At 41.1% G+C, this 23426-nt stretch overlaps 1 protein-coding gene across 1 annotated transcript in view; it reads left to right on the forward strand.

The window, feature by feature from the left end:
* KIAA1217 (KIAA1217 ortholog) overlaps positions 1-23426 on the forward strand; it is a 476753-nt gene that overhangs the window by 435690 nt on the left and 17637 nt on the right. Inside the window, exons 9-12 of the mRNA XM_042780340.1 lie at positions 3345-3520; positions 12049-12179; positions 12720-12867; positions 19677-20112. Of these exons, the coding sequence (XP_042636274.1) occupies positions 3345-3520; positions 12049-12179; positions 12720-12867; positions 19677-20112 (891 nt within the window). The remainder of the gene's footprint in view (positions 1-3344; positions 3521-12048; positions 12180-12719; positions 12868-19676; positions 20113-23426) is intronic.

Genomic DNA, 23426 nt, shown 5'->3' on the forward strand with positions numbered 1-23426 from the left:
GGATTTGAACTGCCAGCCTTCTGGTTAGCAGTCAAATGCCTCAGGCACTATGCTACCAGAGCTCCTAACTTACAAATACAACAATTAATTTGAAATGGATCATGGATCTTAAATATAAGATTAAAACTATAAAACTTCTAGGAGAAAATGCCAAAGAAATGTTTACAACTTTGGGGTAGGCAAAAACTTCTTAGGCAAGACACAAAAATTCTAAATAGTAAAGAAAATGTATGAATTGCACGTCAATATTAAACTCTTCTATTCAAAAGGCAAATCCGAAAGTAGGAGAAAATACTAACCATAAGTTTATCTGACAGATTACCTGAAACAAGAATATATAAAAAATTACAACTCAATAACAAAAAATATTTTTAAATGGCCAAAAAGTTTTATAAGGCATTACATTAAAAAATATCTATGTTCAGCAACACACACACACACACACACACAAATTATTCAAACAAAACAAAAAAGTATGGAGCACTTCTACTCTGCATACATGAGGTTGGTCACTTGAGTTGGAATTGACTCTACAGCAAATAACAAGTCTAACCTTGGATCATCTCTCTTGGAGTTTCAATTGTGCTGGTAATGATTCCTTGTTTCTTTTCCATTTAAAACTGTGGATAAAGTGTCACTTCTGGCACATAGTAAGTGCTCATGATTTTTACTGTTTAACTTACTTTTATCTCCTGTAATAATTTAAAGCAATCACTGTAGGATGTAAAACAGAATGACTATCTTCTAAAGATTTTTAACCAAAAAATTACATGAAATTGTTTTTTTTTTAAAAAAATAAGACATACCAATGTCCAGTAGCACACAAAAAATATTCAGCATCATTCCTCCAAGTGGTACCTTTGTGCAGTATACTGACTGTTTTTAAGACCAATATAAAAAGATTACCAAAAGCGGTGTGAGCTCTATATGATAATGAGTCATATAGAGATGGTAACCAAAGAATGGCCCATTTTTATTTGGTTCACTCCCAAACAAACCACAAGCCCCACCTCCAGATTTATGCTTCCTGATAAACATAGTAGGTATTTACTTAGAGCTAGATTTGTGCCAGGCACTATTATAAGCGCTTTATTTTATTGTCTCATTGAATCTTCATTACCAGCCAATGGGATATGAACTACCACCACCCCTTTTGGTGGCTAAGACACAGATTAGTAAATTGCCTACAGTTACACAGCTATAATATGGTAAAACTAGAAATTCAACCAAGGCAGTCTCTCTGGAGGCCAGTTAATCATAGTACAGAACTGATGTTGGAACATGGTGGTGCCTCTGTTTTCAGTCCATATTGAAATGCTTTGTCATTACTCAGAGGACATGGAAAACCTCATTGATGAGGTATCAAGTAGAAGGCAACATGGTCAGATTGCATTTTCCTTCAATTCACACAGATGAGAGGATGCCAACAAAAGATTTGCCATGGAGGTAAAATCCAGTTGCTGTACAAGAAGAGTCCAGGGGTTGATAACAGCTAATTGAAATGTCAGGGGAAGTGTTTTGCCTTTTTTTTTTTTTTTAAAGTGCTGAGTCAAGTCCAACTCATGGTAACTCATGTGGGTCAGAGTAGAACTATGCTTCAGAGGATTCCCGTGAGTGATTTTTTGGAAATAGATCCCGAGGATTTTCTTCTGAGGTGCCTCTTGCTGGACTCAAACTTTCAACCTTTCAGTTAGCAGCCAAGTGTGTTAACCATTTGTACCACCCAGGGACTCCAAGGAAACTTTATATATACTATGATATAATCCGAAGAGCCCTAGTGGCACAACAGTTAAGCACTCATATGCTAACCAAAAGGTTGTACTCTGGTGACCAGCTCCCATAAAGATTACAGCATGGGAAACCCTATGAGGCACAGTTGTACTCTGTCCTATAGGGTCACTGAGTTGGATGACACACCACAATAACATGATTTAATTCTTGTTAGCTGCCATCAAGTTGACCTCCAACTCGTGATGATAATGTTTGAGGCCGAGTGAATGATGCTCTGATAAAACTGTCCACCCCAGATAAAATACTAAAAATGTGGGAAATAGGACTCAAGTGTCTGACTAGATTCCTGTGGAGCTTCATGTGAAGTCTATTTCCCATTCTCCCTAAGGTCCCTATGTGATGCACTTGTCTGCTAACGCAAAGCTTGATGGTTTGTATTCACTCAGCAGCTACACGGGAGAAAGACCTGGCCATTTGCTTCCATAAAGACTACAGCCTAGAAAACCCTACGACGCAGTTCTCCTCTGTCACGTGGGGTTGCTATCATTTGGAATCTACTCAACAGCACCCAAGGAACTCTAGTAGCATAGTGCCTAAGGCATTTGACTGCTAACCAGAAGGCTGGCAGTTCAAACCCACCAGCCACCCCTCAGAAACCCAAGGGAGGGGGTCACTATGAGTCGGGTCTGACTCCACAGCACATAACAACAACAACAGCACCAACCAAAAGGTTGGTGGTTCAGACCTGCCCAGTGGTGCTGCAGGAAAAAGGTCTGGCAATCTGTTTTCATAAAGATTATAGTCAAGAAAACTCACATGGAGTCACCATGAATTGGAATCAACTTGATGGCAACAGGTTTAGTTTGTACTTTTTTTCTGGGATGAGAAACAAGAGAGTTCTTGAAATTATATGGAAATTGAGGGCTTATATTTATGTGCAGCCTAAGTAAAATCCAGGGAAATTAAATTGCTAAAACCCTTGGGATTATCTGGAATCACCACCACTACCATCAACATCATCATCAAGGGCTATGTTTTAGGGTCATTGGTGACATAGTATTTGTTACATTGAACCATACAAACAAGGGAGCACAAATTTTCTTTCAACTAATATTCTAAAATATTCCATAGATAACAACACTTATTTAGTACCTATTTTATACCAAGCATTATCTCATTTAATCCTCAGAATAACATCGCCAAACAAAGTGACTCCTCATCTTTAGAGAGAGAAGCAGACTAAGTAACTTGTCCAAGGTTTTGCAGTGCAGCAGTAAGAGGGTATAGGGTTTGATCTAAGATGTGCTTGGTTCCAGAATGGTGTGCTTGACTGCTTCCCATAAAAGTATGCCATTGAGTTTATGCCTGTTGTCAATGATGCACTAATGAGAGTGTGGAACAATTTTTTCCCCCCTGACACAGACATGGAAGTCTGGCTGTCAATTGGCAGCTAAAACTCAAATGTTACTTGAAGAAGCAATTTTATCTAGTCTTTGCCCCCTTCTTTTTCTCCTTGAAATAAATATTCAGCTGTGGGACTGATTACCCAGACTTGCTTCTGAAGGCATTCAGTCAGGCAGAGCCAATTGGGGTTGATTTCTTTTGTTCAACAGCTGCAGAACCAGGAGATGCTGAGGGCAATGATGAAGAAGGCTGAGCTGGAAATCAGCAGCAAAGTGATGGAGACAATGAAGAGGCTGGAGGATCCCGTGCAGCGACAGCGCATCCTGGTGGAGCAAGAGAGACAAAAGTACCTTCACGAAGAGGAGAAGATCATCAAGAAGTTATGGTGAGTGCCAGTCTCCTCTTGCATGTTGAGATGTTTAACTTTAAATCCTCTTTGCCAGCAAGGAGGCTCTACCTAATTGATATTCTTTTACACTGGGTGCTCTAATAGAAGCGAAAACAATGAAGCATATAGATACATCAGTAGATGCTGGTGTTGTTGGGTGCTGTTGAATTGGCTCTAGCTCCTGGCAGCATTACATACAGCAGAATGAAACACTGCCTAGTCCTACGGCATCCTCACAATCCTAGCTATGTTTCAGGCCACTGGTGAAGCTACCTGTGCCAATCCATGTCATTGAGAATCTTCCCCTTTCTCACTGACCCTGCACTTCACTGAGTATGATATCCTTCTCCAGGGCTGGTCCCTTCTGAAAACAGGCCAAAGTAGGTGAGATGAAGTCTGGCCATTGTTGTTTCTAAGGAACATTCCAGCACTTCTTCTAGCACAGATTTTTTCATTCTTCTGGCTTTCCATTATATTTTCAGTATTATTTACCAACACCACAATTCACAGGCTCTTTTTTTGTCTTCTTTATTCCCATTCCAGCTTTTGCATACATATGAGACAACTGAAAATAGCATGGCTTGGGTCAGGCACACCTTAGTCTTCAGATGACATCGTGGCTTCTTAACACTTTAAAAGAGATCTTTTTCAGCAGATTTGCTCAGTATATATGACTTTTGATTTCTCGAGTGCTGCTTCCATGGGTGTTGATTGATAGATTTATTTCACAGAAATGACTCACATAGTTGCAGAGACTGGCAAATTCCAAATCTGTGGGTAGGGCATCAGGCTGGAGGCTTTTCCTGACTCATGTGATTACAGGAACCAACAAAACCAAACTCAGCAAGTCAGGTGGACAGCTGCTGGCTCATGTCCCAAGAACTGGAAGTCAGAGGATGATGAGTCGGATGAGCAAGTGAGCTTTGCCAGAATGCCCATATATATTGGATGCAAGCCACAACCCTAAGAAAACTCCCCATAGGGTTTCCAAGGCTATCAATCTTTAAGCAAGCAGACTGCCTCATCTTTCTCCCATGGAGCAGCTGGTGGGTTTGAACCACCCACCTTTTACACCACACACTTTAACCATCACACTCTTCCACTCTGTGTACTGAGCACCTATTATGTATAAGACACTGCTGGGTAGTGCAAACAATTAACATTAAGTTTCTAATCTAAAGGTTGTAGGTTCAAAACTACACAGAGGTATCTCAGAAGAAACTCTTAGTGATGTACTTCAGAAAATTGAAAATTCCATGGACCACAAGTCTACTGACAGGATATTGCCATGAGTCAGAATTAACTCCATGGCAACTTTTTTTTATGCTATATGTAAGTTAGATTTCTGCTGGTTCTGGTTATCTATGGAATTTAGCACCCTCCATTGAGGCCTAAGAAATCTACACATCCTCAGGTGACTGAGCTAATCTCCTTAAAAGTTGGAGCATTGTACTCTTTGGTAGGGCTCAGGAGCACATAAAAGGAGCAAATAGCAAAACCCAATGATAAATGTGACGTCTGTATTTAATCTCAATAAATTAAAATGAATAGCCCAAATAACAGAGCACTAAAATTATCTTCCTATTATTCAACTGTAGTTAAAATTGCAAAAGAGGAATTTAAATGTAAAGTATGTCTGATACAGAATGAAAGATACTTCCTTGAATGTTAAGAATCTTACATAAGGTTCTAATTGAAAGCATCTATCAAGTCCCACTATTGAAATGAGCAGTATTTTATGATCCCACCCCCATCACAAGGGGAGGCACATCTTTTATGTTAATATATGTTTGGGTTAGGCAACAAAGATTTATCATAGAAGTATTTCACCTGTTAGTAAAATGAACAGTCATTTTTCTGAAGGCTTTGTAATTAATTCTCTGGTTCCTTGGAAAGCTTAAATCTCCCAACTTGGAATTGTAAAGGAGAAATTTTCTAATTCTTCTCTTGACAAGAATGCCAAAAGTCTCTATGTCCTAAAGTATATGTTGTGTCTGATATCTAAGCTATAGCTTATATCATCCCTGTGCCAGCCCACTGTGCTTTATTAAAAATTAGAATGTCCCTCTCAGTCTAGTGAAAAAAAATTAGAATTATGTTCCTAATTAATTAAATTTGGCCACTGCCCATCCTATGTCTCAAATATTTACTCTAGACATTTTTGAACAGAGATGATCACCTATTATTCACTTATCTCAAATGAGGTCTCAATGTTTTAAACTTCTTTTATTTAAACTTCTTTTAAAAACACATCCTTCTAAAAAAATTGTTATGATTTTTCCAAGAAAAGCATGAGAAAAACGAATTTTTTCTTTAAAAATCATGTTAATTTGTTAGCTGAGATAACTTCAGCTTCCAGCATAGAAAAGGCCTCTTGAGACACGTAATAACCTGAAAGTAGTAGCCCAAAATAGGAATGATGTAGGGAAGGCAATAGAATAAGCATGTCCGAAAAGACTTCATTTGGATGGCATTATAGAATGGCTTACACTTAGACAAGATATACACAACACCCTTAAGGAACCTCAGTCTAACAAAGAAGAACATAAAAACATGCATATAGCACAAAATAGGTGATTTATAGGTACCTGGTGAAGCCTGAGTGGTGCAAATGGTTAACACACCAAGCTGCTAACCAGAAGGTTAGAGGTTTGAGCCTTCCCAGAGGCACCTGAGAATGCCTGGGGATCTGCTTCCAAAGAATCAGCCTTTGAAAACACTATGGAGCACAGTTCCATTCTGACACACATTATGTTGTCATGAGTCAGAGTCAACTCGATAGCAACTTTTTTTTTTTTTTGGTGCAACTTCACAAAGAATACATTACTTCTGACCTCAGGAGTCAGGAAGGCTTAACGTTAAATAAGTTATTCTTCATATGCCCTATATATCAACCACAGTACCAGGTACATAATAGAGTCTCAAAAGTGGTTTGGTTAGACTGAATTGAATTGGCCTTGAAGATGGTGGGATTTTATCAGTGAAGGTTGGGGAAGAAAGGCCTCCTAGCAAAGTAACCTTGCAAACCAACAACTCTGCCTAAGAAAAGTACAGGGCATCCTCAGAATCTTAGGGGTACGCCTGGTCGGCCAGGATTGGGTTGGGTATAAGAATGCTATCATCATCTTGGGATTGAGTTGTCCCATTCTCATTTCCATAGTACCTTCATATACAGTACTATACTTGGGCCTTGGATGACTAGAATTTCCCTTGATGGAGCTTAAGAATGTGCATTTTATAAAACCACATGAGTAATTCTAATTCTGAAGTACATTCACATTTGAGAGTTTTTGCCCAGTTAGATGAGGAAGTCACATCAGAGCTGTATTTGAGGAAATTTACTCTGGCAACCACGTACAGGACTGAATGAGTGTCAAAGAAATTGGTGTCTGGAAACCATATTGGAAGCTACTGTAATGGTCCAAGTCAAAGGCAATAAAGCCTGAACCAAGCAGTAGAAATAGGAATGGGAAAAGAAATCAAATGCAAAATACACTGAGAAGATATAATTACATAGGTTAACTGGTTGGATGCATCAGGGTGGCAAGAAAGAGTCAATTATAAAAAACACATGGAAAGTGGAAAGTTTTCAAACTCTGGAAGATTAGGTGAACAATGTTGTGTAAGTGTCACATATAAACACACAATGGAAAATAAGTTCTCTGGTGGCATGTTCAGTTAAATTGTTGATGATCAATTCAAATGGCAGAGAGTTGAAATTTGGATCGAAACTGGAGACAAATGGGTCAGTCCATTAAATGGGAAAGAGGCAGTCTCTTTAACAAGTGGTGCTAGCAAAACTGGATATCCATTTGCAGAAAAATCAAACAAGATCCATACCTCACATCATATATAAAAACTAACTCAAGATGGATCAAAGACTTAAGTGTGAAACCTTAAAGTATAAAGTTCATCAAAGGAAAAATAGGGGAAAACATAGGGGCCCTAATATATGGCATAAATAGACTATCAAAGATAACTAAAAATGCACCAACAGGAGAAGATAAATTAGATGATTGGGACTTTCTAAAAATTAAATTAAAAAAGAAAACTTACAAATTGAGAAAAAGTATTTGGCAATGATATATCTGACAAGGGACTTATCTCTAAAATGAAAACTCAAACACCTCAACATCAAAAAGACAAAAATCCAATTAAAAAATGAGAAGACCTGAACAGACACTTCACCAAGGAAGATTTCAGGTAGCCAACAAATATGTGAAGAAATGCTCGTGATCATTAGCCATTGTGTTGTTATGTGCTATCATAGCGACCCCTCCTTGGGTTTCCAAGACTGTATCACAACAGAAGTAGATTGCCCAACCTTCCTTCCAAGGAGTGGCTGGTGGGTTTGAACCGCCAGCCTTCTGGTTAGTAGTCCAGTGCCTTAGGCACTATGCTATCAGAGCTCCTCATTAGCCATTAGAGAGATGCAAATCAAAACAAAGAGATGCCATCTTGCCCCAGCACTAATAGCAAAGTTCAGCAAGACAGAAAATGACAAATGCTGGTGAGGATGCAGAGAGATTGAGACTCTCATGCACTGTAGGTGGGACTGTCAAATGATATAATCACTGTGGAAAGCAGTATGGCGATTCCTTAAAAAGCTGGAATTAGATATCCATTTGACTTAGCCATCCCATTACTAGGTATATGTCCTAAAGAAGTGAGAACCAGAACATGAATAGATGCACACCCACATTCATTGCAGCACTATTCACAAGAGCAAAGAGATGGAAACAACCTAAGTGCCCATCAATGGCTGAATAAATAACCAAATTATGGTACATACACACAATGGAATACTATGCAATACTAAAGAAAAACGTAGAATCTATGAAACACCTCATAACATGGATCAACTTGGAGGACATTATGCTGAATGAAATCAATCACATAAGGACAAATATTGTCTGATTCCACTATTGTAAAAAGTCAAGTAAAGGTTTACATGTGGAAGGAAGCTTTCTTTGTTGCTTACTGGGGAAGGGAGGGAAAATTGTCAGATAGGTAAGAGACAAGTATTGACTTGTGCGAAAGGAAGGGCAATATACTGAAACTGAGTGACCAGCTCATTAACACTAAGGAAAAGGAAGACACAGAGGTGCACAAGAGATCAAGACAACAAAGGTAAACACTCTTTCATACACAATACTGCATTATCAGTAATAACAAACATTAATCTATAGGTGCATACGTAGGTAGACATGCTAAATGATCAGGTATGGGTAGGCAAAAGAATATAACCATGACCATATATATATGACAGATGATATTTTTGCATACTTATTTGTTTGTGCTGTAAGAATGTCCATATGTATAGTGAAGCTAAGGAGGCAGAGTAGTGGTAGCTTCTTAGCCACAGTCAAACACCTTGAAGGAATGAGTCACTGGGCCCATGGACTCAGGACTGTGGTTGTGTGGGGACATCAAGCTCTGTTGCCATGACATACTACACAGAAGCATTGCATTGCATCCTGCTTTGGTGAATAGCACTACTGGGGTCTTAACAATTGGTCTCTCCTTATCTGGAGCAAAGAAGAATGAAGAAAATTGAAGACACATGAAAGCAATTGGTCCAAGGAATTAGTGGACCATGTAAACCTCAGCCTACATGAACCTGAGCCCAGGAGAACTAGATCATGCCTGGGTACCACTGTCAACCACTCAGAAAGGAATCGGTGTAGGAGATGCTGGATAGAGGGGGGGAGAAAATTGTGGAACAAAACTCAAAATCACAAAAAAGATCAGGCTTGCTGGGCTCATAGACCCTGCTGAAACCCCGAGACTATGACCCCTAGTCACCCTTCAGGCTTGGAATTGAACTCACTCCCGTGCCTCCAGCCAAACAATAGAGAAGTCTACAAGGTGCACAATTATACCAAGTAGGTACATTCCTGAGAAAAATCAACCATAGAGATCAGAGGGGTAGCATCTGCACAGATAGATAGCTCAGAGGGCAGGAATGCATAAGGAAAGGACACACAGAAAAGGTAACCACAGGTAGAAAGTCAGAAGAAAGCTTACATTATGTGGATTGCAGTCAATGTTATGAAACAAAATGTATATTAACTATTGATTGGAAAACAAATGTGCTTTGTAAGCTTTCACCTAATTCACACACAAAAAAAAAAAAAATGAAAAAGAAATGAGGGGAAACAAAAGAATTTGGGTCAAGCTAATTTTTCTTTGATAAATTTCTAAACAGAAGTTACGTAGACTTTTATTATCAGTCAGGTGAAATCTATTTTAGCAAACTATTTGCTGCTGCTTTTCTAAAAACCAAAAAAACCAAACCAGTTGTTGTCAAGTCAGTTCTGACTCATGGCAGCCCCCGTTGTGTCAGGGTTGAACTGTGCTCCATGGGGCTTTCAATGGCTGACTTTTTTCCCAGGCCTTTCTGCCAAGGCACCTCTCAGTGGACTCAAAGCACCAACTTTACAGTTAGCAGCCAAGCATGTAAATAGTTTGCACTACCCAGGGACTGTGGGGGAGGGGGGAGAACTAAGGTAGAATGAAAAGCAATTTAAACCAATAAAATACATTTCCTATAAACCATAGCTTCTGTAAACACCTTACATTCTGATGATGATGAGCAAGGTTTCCATCTTAAAAGTCCGATTGATTGCTCTAATAGTTTTTTTCAGCATTCATTTTAGCTCCATTTTCTCTTTTACAATTTAAAAGAACAAATTTTGTCTTTGACTTCTATGTCTATGATACTTATAGGTGAGACTTATAGGTGAAGCATTGAAGTACCATTGTTATGTACAATAACATCAGTATACATTTTTGTATGTTCCAAGATCAGCAAAGGAAAAGCTATGAAGTTTATGGATCTCTTGTGAGCAGTTATGAAATCCAAGAGACACATTGTGTAGAAGAGATTAAAATAGGATTTTAGGCAAAGGATAGACTTTGAATCAAATGATAGCTCCTTGGAATATTAATTGCACATTGTTAGGCTTGTTTGTGGTTGTTAATATAATCATTATAGCATTTGGGTCTTAGCTCTTCAATCAAAGCTTTAAAGGACCCGCCAGTATGTCCAGTCAACCCATTTCAACAATTTGTTTGGCTATGACATAGAAAAGAACATTTCCACACAATGGTCCTATATTCAGAGTTCTTATGACAGACAGCACACATTCTCTCTACCTCAAGGAACAGTTGCTGTAGGAAGTTTCCTCTGAGTGTGTTCACTTAACCCTGGGTACCTTCCCATAGTTTATGAATGTGGAACATGAGCAACTGAGGCTTCCTGTCATCTGAAGTAGACATAGGTAATTTTGGTCCATTTTCTATAACAGAAATAAGGTACATTACCAAAAATGCCATCCTGGTTCTCGGAAAAATTTGTAACTTCCCCCTGTTCATGTTGTGTATGTGAAACTATGTGTAGTCTGCCTGAATCCACCCGCAGCTGCTAAGAGAGTCCGACCATTTGCTTACTTAGTGGAACAGACCTTTGTGGGCCATCTTTTCACAGATTCCTCATACCTTCCTCTATCTCCATCTGCTCACTGCTCCACACGCATGGCTCTGAAAGGTGGACTTGCTGTTCATTTACTGCCACCTAGTGGCTGTTCATTTCCTTTATTTATTTGAAAGCTGGTTTTCTATTGTTGGGATGTACTGGCAGACAAAATACAAAGATGTAGGTAGGATCAGGTTATTAATGTGCCCAGGAGGCAGGATGTTTTTGATGTTGTTGTTTGTTTTTAATTAAAATGGAAAATCTTAATTTAGCTCTACTGGAGCTGGCATGCCCTAAGGCTGTGTGTGTTTGTGACACACACTTACACACACCAGAAAGCATGGTTGTGATCATTTCTTGTCTTTGAGTCTTAGAGAGGAAAGCTGTCAATCAGTGATGATAGAACAATCAGTATAAACCAGAAGTTCTCACTCAGGGGCAATTTTGCCTCCCTCCCCCAGGGACATTTGGTAATGTCTGGAGATATTTCACTGTCACAAGTTACAGGACATGCTACTGGCATCTAGACCTGGGATGCTGCTAACATCCTACCATGCATAGTACAGCCTCCACAACAAAGAATTATCTAGCCCAAAACATCAATAGTGCTGAGGTTGTAAAACCTGATAACAAAGCAACTCAGATGTCTCATTTTGTTCCACCATAGCTCGCTCATTCTCCCATTCTCCCCATTCGTATCACAAAATACACACACCCCTCCCTTAGCTGCCACTGGCCCCATTGAAAATGAAGAGTGGGCCTTTTATCAGCGAGCCAGGATCATCCATCTAGGTAATGTCAGGGCCTTCCCCCGGGTCTTGGCAAAATTTCCTCATACCTGCCTTCTACCTCAGTAAAGTATTTAAACCCAATCAAATTACAACTTTAAAGATGAGCTCCTATCATCTAAGTGAAAGGCTAGAGGAAAGGGCTGGGACAAAATATGAAATGGGAGGCTTCAACCTCATTAGCTCTTTTGCTACTAAACCTGCCCTTGTTGAGGGCCTTACTGCTCATTTCCATCTTCTGGTCTGCTTGCTCCCTACAGCGAATTGGAAGGCTTTGTTGAAGACTTGAAGAAGGACTCTGCATCAGCTGGCCGAATGGTTACTTTAAAAGATGTGGAAGATGGGGCATTTCTTCTGCGACAAGTGGGAGAAGCTGTAGCTACACTGAAAGGTGAGCTTCTAGCTGGAGAGGGCAAGCATAACATGCATTTCCTTTCTTGGGGTGTTTAAAAACCTATCAAATTATGAAGGAATAATTCATTCATTCAGCATCTACCATGTGCCAGACACTGTTTTAGGCACTTGAGATACATCACTGAACAAAACAGCTAAACACCCTGTCCTCTTGGGGAGACTTCTTGGTTGCCATATGACTTAGAACTAAGTAATAAAAACAGTTTCTACTTGTTAGACACAATATTCCAGGACAATTGTGCCAAACTCATTAAAAACAACCATAAGAGACAACTGACCTTACCCAAGATGTACAGATAGGAAATGAGGCCTAGAGGAGCTGTTACCTTGCCTAAGGTCACTTTGAACCCAGCTCTGATGCTCTTCTTTGTTCTTAACTCACTGTCTCCTGAAAATGAGTGACCCTCACTGTGGCTTAACAAACCCTGTACTTCTCAGCCTTACCTAGTTAATGATGGTGGAGGGTTGCTGCTCTGGCATTTTCCGCTTGAATTAACCAGCTGGTTTTGACCTGCAGGAGAATTTCCAACCTTACAGAACAAGATGCGTGCCATCCTCCGCATCGAGGTAGAGGCCGTGCGATTCCTGAAAGAGGAGCCACATAAGCTGGACAGTCTCCTGAAGAGAGTGCGAAGCATGACCGATGTCCTGACCATGTTGCGGAGGTGACCAGGCTTCCTGAGAGGCCAGGGGCAATCTGTGGAAGGGTTGTGCTGGGAGATTGGGGTTCCATGCTCCTGGGACCTGATTCTGTGCTCATGACTCATCACCTCTCACTTCTCGTGCCCTGAGGAGAAGCTTTGACTCCTTCCCACTCTTGAGCTATCAGTATGAATTGAGGTTTTAATTCCTTAGCACAGGCTTGCTGCAGTTGGCACATCCTAAGGCTTAAAATTAGTAAACATTTTTAAATGGTCATCTTAAGGTGTGTTTTGTTTTTGGCGAATATATATTTTGAACGATCTCTGGTGGTGTAGTGCCTGAAGCATTTGACTACTAACCAGAAGATTGGTGGTTCAAACCCATCAGTTGCTCCATGAAAGGAAGATGGGGCAATCTACTTCCGTAAATATTTACTGCCTTGGAAACCCAAGGGAGGTCACTCTGAGTTGGAATTGACTCAGTGGCAGTGGGTTTGGGTTTTTTGTTGTTTAATGTGTGTGTGTGTGTGTATGTACGTATGTACATATATAATTTTGAAGTTGAATGAATCAAAAAATGTTATTAGCCTCCTTCACTTCAGAGATGACCCAAATTTTTCCTCCTTAATAATCCATAACTGACTGAGTAGAGGAAGAAATGGTTCCTGGGTTAAATTTTCGGATTAATTCACTCACTTAAAATTGCCAATGTCAACTCCCCACCCCCACCCCAGGGATAAAAATCTGATAAAAGTATTTGTCACTAAGCTCTTAGCCAAATGTGATAACCCATCCCTAAAGCAACACCCTTATTAGATACAAAGAAGTAGTAGTCTGGCAGGTAAAACTGCCCTATGCTCCCTTCTCTTCTCTGAAAAACAAGAGAAAGGTTTAGAGCCAGCACAGAAAGATGAAGCTTGATATTTTTCTTATCTCCCGAGAATACAAGTTCCTAAAAAACATAGGATTGTGTATGTTGAATGTTAGGTTGTTTTTTTTTTGGGGGGGGGGGGCTGGTCCATAAGTCCTCAGTGGTGAGAATGATACATAAATCCAGTTAAATAACTTTAAAAATAAATATAAAGAATTTTTATCTGCCATTACGTTTCACATCACAAGCCTTTATACTAATTATTTTTCTCTTAGTAACTTTTGCATATAACTGACTCTCCCTGGGCACCATAGTAGATGAAGGAGTGAGGGAGGGAATAAGCATGCTCCCAAGTCAACTGCTAAGTGAAAGGTGGGTGGTTCTAACCCACCCAACAGCTCCACAGGAGAAAAGACGTGATGATCTGCTCCTGTAAAGATTGTTGTTGTTATGTGCTGTCGAGTCAGACCTGACTCATAGTGACCAGAGCAGTATCACTACAGAAGTAGATTGCCCAACCTTCCTTCCAAGGAGTGGCTGGTGGGTTTGAACTGCCAGCCTTCTGGTTAACAGTCAAGTACCTTAGGCACTATGCTACCAGAAGAAACTCTATCAGGCAGTTCTCCTTTGCCCTGTAGTGTTGCTATGAGTTGGAGCCAACTCAACAGCACACAACAAGAAGGAACGTACAGCACAGCAGGAAAGATAAAGCAAGTTGCCAGTCAAGTTCAGAGCTGAATTAGGGGCCTGGGATACCAAAGTGGTTTGGTTCATGTTGAATTTCATATGCTGGAGGGATCTCTCACCTTAGCTGCCCACTGGGCACTTAGAAATATAAAGTGAACTTCAAGAGAACCTCACTAACTCAGTGTCAGGGAGGGAGAGAGTGAGGAAGAGGAGAAGGGAGCAAGAAAGAAGTCAGAATTGAAGTCACCTACATTGAAACAATTATTGGGAAAGGAGAAGATGGGCAAGGAAGAGATTAGGATGAAAGGAAAGGAGAAAATAAATCCTTGGGAAATGCTTGTATTTAAGAGGCAAGAGTAGATTAAAAAAAAAAAAAAAAACCTCACTGCCATTGAGTCAATTCTGACTCATAGCAACCCCCATTGGGTTTCTAAGATGGCAAAGCTTTACCAAAGTAGATTGCTCCATCTTCCTGGGTTTGAATCATCAATCGTTTGGTTAGCAGTCAAATGCCTTAGGCCCTGTGCCACCAGAGCTCCATAAAGTAGGTACACAGCAAAATAAAGAAGTGAGTAGCAGAGGAGAAACATAGTATGTAGTACTTTTCATTAAATCAAAGATCATTTTAGTAAGAAAGGAATAAAGAGACAGGGATAGGACCTAATTAAAATTATGGGTCAAGTGTTGTGCTTAACACTGTTTAACATATTGTTACTTCACAGCCTTAATTATAACAGCAGTCCCTGAGGAAGGCATTATTGTCATTGTCATTATTACATTTTACAGAAAATTATCTGGCACTCAAAATAGTGCAGTGATTTCCCCAATAATATAGCTAGAACATGGTAGGGGAGCTCTGGTGGCACAGTGCCTAAGGCACTTGACTGCTAACCAGAAGACTGGCAGTTCAAACCCACCAGCCACTCCTTGGAAGGAAGGTTGTACAATCTACTTCCATAGTAATATCGCCTCGGAAACCCAAGGAGGGGTCATTATGAGTCGGATCCAACTGCATGGTAGTGAGTTTGGATTTTTTTGGTTTAGAACATGGTAGAGCTGGCATTAAACACAGGTCTGTCTGTGCCAAAGAGCTGCCTTTTCCACCAAACCATGGATAGACAAAGAGCATCACGTGCCTCTAATAAGCAGCAGAGTATGAGGACTAAAAACTGTTGTTAGATTTGGAAGTCACTATATGAGCTCTAAGGAGCTCTGGTGGCCTAATGCCTAAGGCATCTGACTGCTCACCAGAAGGTTGACAGTCCAAACCACCAGCCACTCCACAGAAGGAAGACTGGGCAATCTACTTCCGTAAAGATTTACTACCTTGGAAACCCAAAGGGGGTCACTATGAGTCAGAACTGATTCAATGGCAGTGAGGTTGTTTTTTTGTTTTTTTTTTAAATGAGCTCTGGTACTGCAGTGGTTAAAGCATTCAGCTGAGAAACAAAAGGGCAGCAGTTTGAACTCACCAGCCACTCTGCAGGAGAAAGATGAGGCAGTCTGCTTCCATAAAGATTTGCTGCCTGGAGTTCTGGTGGCATAGTGGTTAAATCACCTGGCAGCTAATGAAAAGGTTGGCAGTTGGAACCCACCAACTGTTCCATGGGAGAAAGATGACGCAGTCTGCTTTCATAAAGATTTACAGTCTTGGGAACACTATGGGGAAGTTCTACTCTGTCCTGTAGGGTTGCTGTGAGTCAGAATTGACTCAATGGCAGTAAGTTAGGTGTTTGGCAGCGAAAGGAGGAGTATGGAGGGTTTACAGAACCTTTGGACTCACTGGGTGTTGTAAATGGGTAACACGATTGGCTGCTAACTAAAAGTGGATGTTTGAGTTCACCCGAAGGTGCCTTGGAAGAAAGGCCTGGCAATCTACTTTCAAAAACTCAGCCATTGACATAACATCCTATACAAAAACATTGTTCAACATACTACACAAAAACACTGTTCCACATCCTACTTAGGCGAGTAGTGACTAGGATCTTAAAAGCTTGCAAGCAACCATCTAGATGCAATGATGGGTCTCTTTTCATCCAGAGCAAAGAAGAATGAAGAAAACCAAAGACACATGGAAACAATTAGTCCAAGGGACTGGTACCCCAGCCTATACAACTATGAGACCAGAAGAACTAGATGGTGCCCAGCTACCACTGTCAACCACTTAGAGGGGGATCTATATAGGAGATCCTGGATAGAATGGGAGAACAATGTGGAACAAAACTCCAATACTCAAATGCATTAAAACAAACAAAAAAAAAAGGACCAGATTGGCTTGTCTGATAGAGCCTGATGGAACCACTGAGACTGTGGACCCTAGCTGCCCTTCAGGTCTGGAATTGAACCCACTGCAGTGGCTTCTAGCCAAACAAAAGACAAGCATATGAGCTGAACATTTACATTAGGTAGATATACACTCCTTGGAGAGATCAATCATGGGAGAATAGAAGGGCTGTGTATGCACAGAGACAGCTCAGAGGGCAGGCGTGCATGGGAGGGAAGGACATAGGGAAGAGGTAACTGTGGGGAGGAAGCTGTTACATTGTGCGAAATGTGGTCAATGTTATGAGACAGTATTTGTGGGCTGCTGTATAGAAAATGAATTTGCTCTGTAAACCACCAAAATCACAATAAAAATTAAAAAAAAAAAAAAAGCCATTGAAAATCCTATGGAGCAGCACACAGCTCTACTCTGACACACATTGGGTTGTTGTGAGCTGGAATTGACTCAACAACAACTTGTTTGTTTTTTCAGGAAGGAAGCTTTTAAAATTAGAACTGAGTATGTGTGAAGGCCATACAGGTCGGGAACAAGTGGAAGAGTAAGAAAGTGATGTTAAAATAATATCATCTACTTTTTGTCTCTAGTGCTGCCATAGCATAAATACCACAAATGGATGGCATTAACAAACAGGGATTTGCTCTCTTACAGTTTAGGAGGCAAGAAGTCTGAGTTCAAAGTGCCAGCTCCAGGGGCTTGGTGAAGGCCTCTCAATCTTGGGCTTCTGCTCTGCCTCTTGCTGCAGGCCCACTGGAGCTGGAGGCTTCTCTTAACTCAGGCAGCTGCTGGCAGCTGAGGCTAAGGAACCCAAGAACAACAATAGTACAGTCCAGATATTGCCAAACCACACAGCAGGACATTCAAGTCCAGAAGCAGGCTCAAGATTGGCAGGCAACATGGCAGGCTGCTGAATGAAAACTCAGCTAAATGCAGAGTCCAAGCATGCCAAAAAGCTCAAGACCTTTCTTGAAAGTTAGATATAGGACAAGAGCAGATTCATGCACACATCCATGTTCATCAGCACTATTTGGAATAGCAAAAAAATGGAAACCATGTAGGTGCCCATCAACAGAATAACAGATAACCAAATTCTGGTACATACATACAATGGAATACTATGCAACCCTAAAGAATAACATAGAATCTGCAAAACACCACATAACGTGGATGAACTTGGAGGACATTATGCTGAGTGAAATAAACAATCACAGAAGGACAAATACTGTATTATTCCATTATTATTAAAAAAAAAATCAAGGAAGGTTTATATATGGAAAGAAATTTTCTTTGTTGGAAACCAGGAGTGGGAGGGGAGAGGAGGGAACACTGCCAGAAAGGCAGGGTAAGTGTTGATTTGGGTGAAGGGAAGGGCAATGTACCAAATGTGAGTGATCAACATGGTGGCAGTGAGTAAGAGGAAGACGTAGAGAGGTGCATGGGGGGTACAGAAAACAATGATGAACCCTGCATTGTCAATGATGGCAATCATTTATCTACCAGTAGATAGATGGGTAGACAAGCTGAAGTATTAGGTATGCCTGTGTAGGGAGGAGTGTGCCCAAGACCATGTACAGGTTTGGCAGACAATGTTTCTACAAGTGTATTTGTATGTACTATAAGAATTTCCAGGTATATAGTAGAGCTAACAAGGGACAAGGTTCTAGTTACTTCTTGGCCACACCCAGCTATGTGGAAGGAGCAAGTAGCTGGACCTGTAGACTTGGGACCATAGTCGCAGGGGACATCAAGCTCAATTGGCATAACACTACACAAAAACATTGTTACACATCCTACTTTGGTGAGTAGTGACTGGGGTCTTAAACGCTTGCAAGCAGCCATCTAGATGCAACAAGGGTCTCTCCTTGTCCAGAGCAAAGAAGAATGAAGAAAACCAAAGATTCATGGAAACAATTAGTCCAAGCATCTGGTACACCATGGGATCCTCAGCCTATATGACTATGAGACCAGAAGAACTACATGGTGCCCGGCTACTACCACTGTCAACCACTCAGAGAGGGATCTATGTAGGAAATCCTGGATAGAATGGGAGAGCAATGTGAAACAAAACTCAAAAATCATATTAAAAGAAAAAAAAAACAGGTTTGTTGGTCTGATAGAGCCTTGTAGAACCCCTGAGATAGCCCCTAGCTGCCCTTCAGGTCTGAAATTGAACGACTCCAGTGGCTTCCAGCCAAACAAAAGACAGGCATATGAGCTGAACATTTACATTAGGTAGATACACTTCTTGGACAGATCAATCATGGGAGACTAGAAGGGCTATGTATGCACAAGAGACAGCCCAGGGGGCAGGAATGCATGGGATAAAAGGACACCGGAAGAGGTAACTACAGGGAGGAAGTGGGAAGAGCTGTTGCATTGTGGGAAATTGCAGTCAATATCATGAGGCAAAATATATGTGAACTATATGGAAAATGAATTTGCTCTGTAAACTTTCACTCAAATCACAATAGAAATTTTTTTTTTTTAAAAAAAAAGACCTTTCTCAAAGCTTCTCCTTATACACTGGAAGCAGACCACATCCCTAAGACAGCTACTCAGCTGCACTAAGCAGATTTCCCCATGGAGTTGATTACCAGTCTCATGGGGAATCACTACATCCAGCTACCCAGCCACTCAAGACCAGGTCCAGTTAAGTTGACACACAACCTTAACTACTATACACCACTACCCAAAGAGAGAATCGTGCCAGCCTATGCCCAACAGCACAGTGAAAAAGGGAAAAACAGACCATCTCCTTCAAAAAGGACTGAAAAAGTAGCTGTCAGAGATATCATGGAGACAATGCAAGGGCTTTAGGAAGTTGCCATGGAAACCCTCAAACCTGAGCTGCTACTCTGAGTGTTTTAGAATGTCTTAATTTTGAAGCAAAATCTTGCCTGGCTTTGGGATGACATAGCATTCAAGTATGCCACAGTAGTAAAACGGGGGTTGTGTATTTTAATAGTTAATGCTACTGTGCCTGTTTCCCCTTAGACATGTCACTGATGGGCTCCTGAAGGGCGCAGATGCAGCCCAAGCTGCACAGTATGTCGCAATGGAAAAGGCCACTGCTGCAGAAGTCCTGAGGAACCAGGAGGAGGGCCCCCACGCCACAGGCCAGCCTCTCCATGGCACAGGAGTCCCTGGCGATGTCAAGTCAGAGGTGTTGACGGTGCACCATGCACAGAGCTCACCTGTCGTCATCCAGTCCTCTCAGCACTCCTCTTCCCTGCTCACCCACACCCAGAACTTGCCTGGGGGACCAGTACCTCACCCAGCCAGCCCTCCAGCTGTCCCACAAGAAGTGGCCTCTGCTCTGCAGCAAGCCCCTCAGTCACCACAGATGCCCATGAATGGTTCCACCATGCAGAGCTTGTTCATTGAGGAAATCCACAGTGCAAGTGCCAAGAACAGGGCCATGTCTATTGAGGTAAAGTCCTATTTCTTTATCTTTCAACCCCATAAAAGAGTGCAACATGTGATCCTTCGAGGAGTTTACAATTTAGTTGTAGAGATAATCCATATATGTATCAAAAGGCAGATTTTTAAAACTATAAATGGTTTTCAATGAACAGTGTTGGCTCAATGGTAGAATTTGACATGTGGGAGACCTGGGTTCCATTCCTGGCCAGTGCACCTCCTGCACCACCCCCACCTGTCAGTGGAGGCTTCAGTGTTGTGTGAGATGCTGAACAGGTTTCAGTGGAGTTTCCAGACTGAGATTAGGAAGAAAGCCATGACCATCTACTTCCAAAACTCAGCCAGTGAACAATCGATGGATCAGTCTGTGGGATCACCATGAGCTATGGGCTGACTTGAGGCCTCCTAACCACCACATACCAATGGGTTTCAATGGCCAGATTAGGAAAAAGGTATGTAGATGGTATTTCAGAGAAGGGTGCACACCCTTACCCTGCAGGAAGGTAAGGCAGTGGTGTGCTGGTAAACATTCATTTGGCTCACTAGGGGGGAAAGTCCTGATTTGTAGCATTTACCACTTTTCACGTTGTAAATACTCCCTCCGTGACCAATTTTGAGCTATGGTATGACACCACTGGGAGCTCTGGTGTTGCAGTGCCTAAGGCTAACCAGAAGGCTGGAGGTTCAAACCCACCAGCCACTCCTTGGAAGGAAGTGACATTGCCTCAGAAACCCAAGGAGGGGTCTCTATGAGTCAGATCTGACTCGACAGCACTGAGTTTGGTTTTTTATGACTCCACTGAGTGTGGTTTGGGGAATAAATGTGGCCATCAGCTCTCCCGAACCAGTGTGAGCCACCTTCAGGACATCAGTGATGTGCTCAATATGAGGGTTTGCCACTTGCTGCTGATCATGAAAGATGAGTAGATATGGGGAGAAGTGTGTGAGGGCATCCTAGGATAGAGGTGTGCTAGGGGAAATATCTGTGACCAGTAGTAATCCTGTTTAACTAAAACAAAAAAGGGGAGATAAGGCTGGAAAAATATACTCTGGAAACTGATTTGGGCGAGATTGAATTCCAATCCAGGATGTCTAAAGTGTATTTTGTAGGTATCAAAGAAATGCTGTCGCTTTTGACCAGTGATAAAAATGACGTCTTCAAGAAGTTGAGCTGGAAACATATACAGAGTTGATTGAGGTCTGGAAGGAAAGGAAGTTAATAGAGTAGTCTAAGAGTAACAGACCGAGGCAGTCAAAGTGGAAAGAGAAAATGAGATCATAAGATCATACAACACATAGAATAATCAGGTTATGTTTTTAAATATTTAAACATCAATAGTAAGGAGCTCTGGTGTTCCAGTGGTTAAAGCATATGGCTGCTAACCAAAAAGTGAGTGCTTTGAACCCACTGGCTGCTCCATGGAAGGAAGATGATGCAGTTTGCTTACATAAAGATTTACAGCCTTGGAAACTTAACAGGGGTCTCTATGAGTCGGTATCAACTCCATGGCAGTGCATTTGGTTTGTTTTTTGTTTGTTAAGGGTTGGTATCAATATTTAAATAACACAATATGCTTTCCTAGCTCTCTTCCCAAAACTTATCTTCCATTCATTGATCTCTCTCCCCAGAAACCTAGTTCCTAACTTTCCAGCCTGTCTGGAAACTCAGGTTGGACATGTTTAGTTGACCTCTTGCTAAAACCAAATTCATGGTATTAGGCTATGAACACTAGGTAGCTTCTCTCTGTTCCAAGGTCAGTAACTATGCCTCTGATCTGAGTCAGCTATTTCAAAAAATGCATGCCACTGCAGGGGCTGGAAATATGATAGGATGAATATGGTTCTGTCACCAGTGCTTGGTGGGCAAAGTAAGGGAGAGGCCTGAAAACACATTTCCTCCTGAGAATTAGTGAATCGGCTCCTTTCATCTTGATGTTTAAGGGATGTCATTATGATGACTCATTTATTTAACAAATATTTTATTAAGCACCCTCTGGGCATGGTTGCAAGCAGCTCTGGTAGCACACTGCCTAAGACATCTGACTGCTAACCAGAAGGTTGGTGGTTCAAACCCACCAGCCACTCCACAGAACCAAGACTAGACAATCTACTTCCATAAAGATTTACCACCTCGGAAACCCAGTGGCGGTCACTGTGAGTAAGTATTGACTCAACAGCAGTGGATTTTTCATTTTGTTTTGGGCATGGTTGTATATGTATTTTAAGTCTTGAAGGGAGATTATGAGTCATCTCTGAAAATGGTTTGATGTGTAAGTCAAGGGAATTGGATCTTGCTCTCAGCTCTGCCACCGACTATTTGAGTGAGTATCACTGACTCAGCAACTATCACTGAGCCCCTGCTATGTGCCAAACTCATAGGCCTGGGGCATAGGCAGTGAACAAGAGAGACAAAGTCCATGCCCTCAAGAAACTTGCCTACTGGTCAGAAGAGACCCAAAAGAAATATATGCCAGGTGACAATAAATACTATGGGGAAAAATTAAAGGGAGCTAAGAATGGTGAAGGGGGCGGATGCTATTGATACAGAAGGAATCTTAAACAAATCCCTCACTTCTCTAGGCCTCAACCTGCTCACCTGTAAAAGGGGTCATCAGGCGAATGTCAGGGCGATATAGAACTGGCAGCGTTTCATTCTGTTATGCATGGGATCTCATCGAGTTGGCTACCACATGATGATACTTAACAAGGTCACAAGACATATACAATGTCTCCTTTCCGATACTGACTGATGTGCACTTGATAAGATCACAGGGAATCACAGGGAAATCTTCTTTTAAAAATGTACAGATATTTAAACATCCATTTTATGTATTTTATGTATATTTTCCTAGTATGATGGTGCTTACAGGTCATTTAACCAACTTCTCATTTCATAAGTGAAAATTTGGACCACGAGGTTGTATAGCAAACCTTTGATGAAAGTGAAACTAAAACATAGAATTCTTTATTTTCCTAGACAGTTTCTTTTTCTTTTCTTTTTTTTTTTCTTATTTGTTTGAACATATTGTCTATGTTGAAAACTCAATTTAGGAAACAAAAAATTGGTAGTAGCATATATATGTGTGAAAATATATTTCCGTGTCCCTCTTTCTTTAACATTAGAGGTATGTAGTAAGTGCTCAGTAGTAATTTAATGAATGAATTTATGTTTTCGAGCTTGCTGCTTTCTGCATAAATATCACTTGGGCTCATGTGGCAGCCCATTTAGTTACAGAAGAAATGGCAGATGGCAGAAGAGTTAAGTAGCCTGGACGTGGCAAAGATCATCTGAGGTGAAAAACAGAAACCAGGGCATTATTTTAC

Source organism: Orycteropus afer, unplaced genomic scaffold (genome assembly GCF_000298275.1).
Source record: "Orycteropus afer afer isolate SDZICR_OR568_19922 unplaced genomic scaffold, OryAfe1.0 scaffold00035, whole genome shotgun sequence".
Taxonomy (NCBI): Eukaryota; Metazoa; Chordata; class Mammalia; order Tubulidentata; family Orycteropodidae; genus Orycteropus; species Orycteropus afer.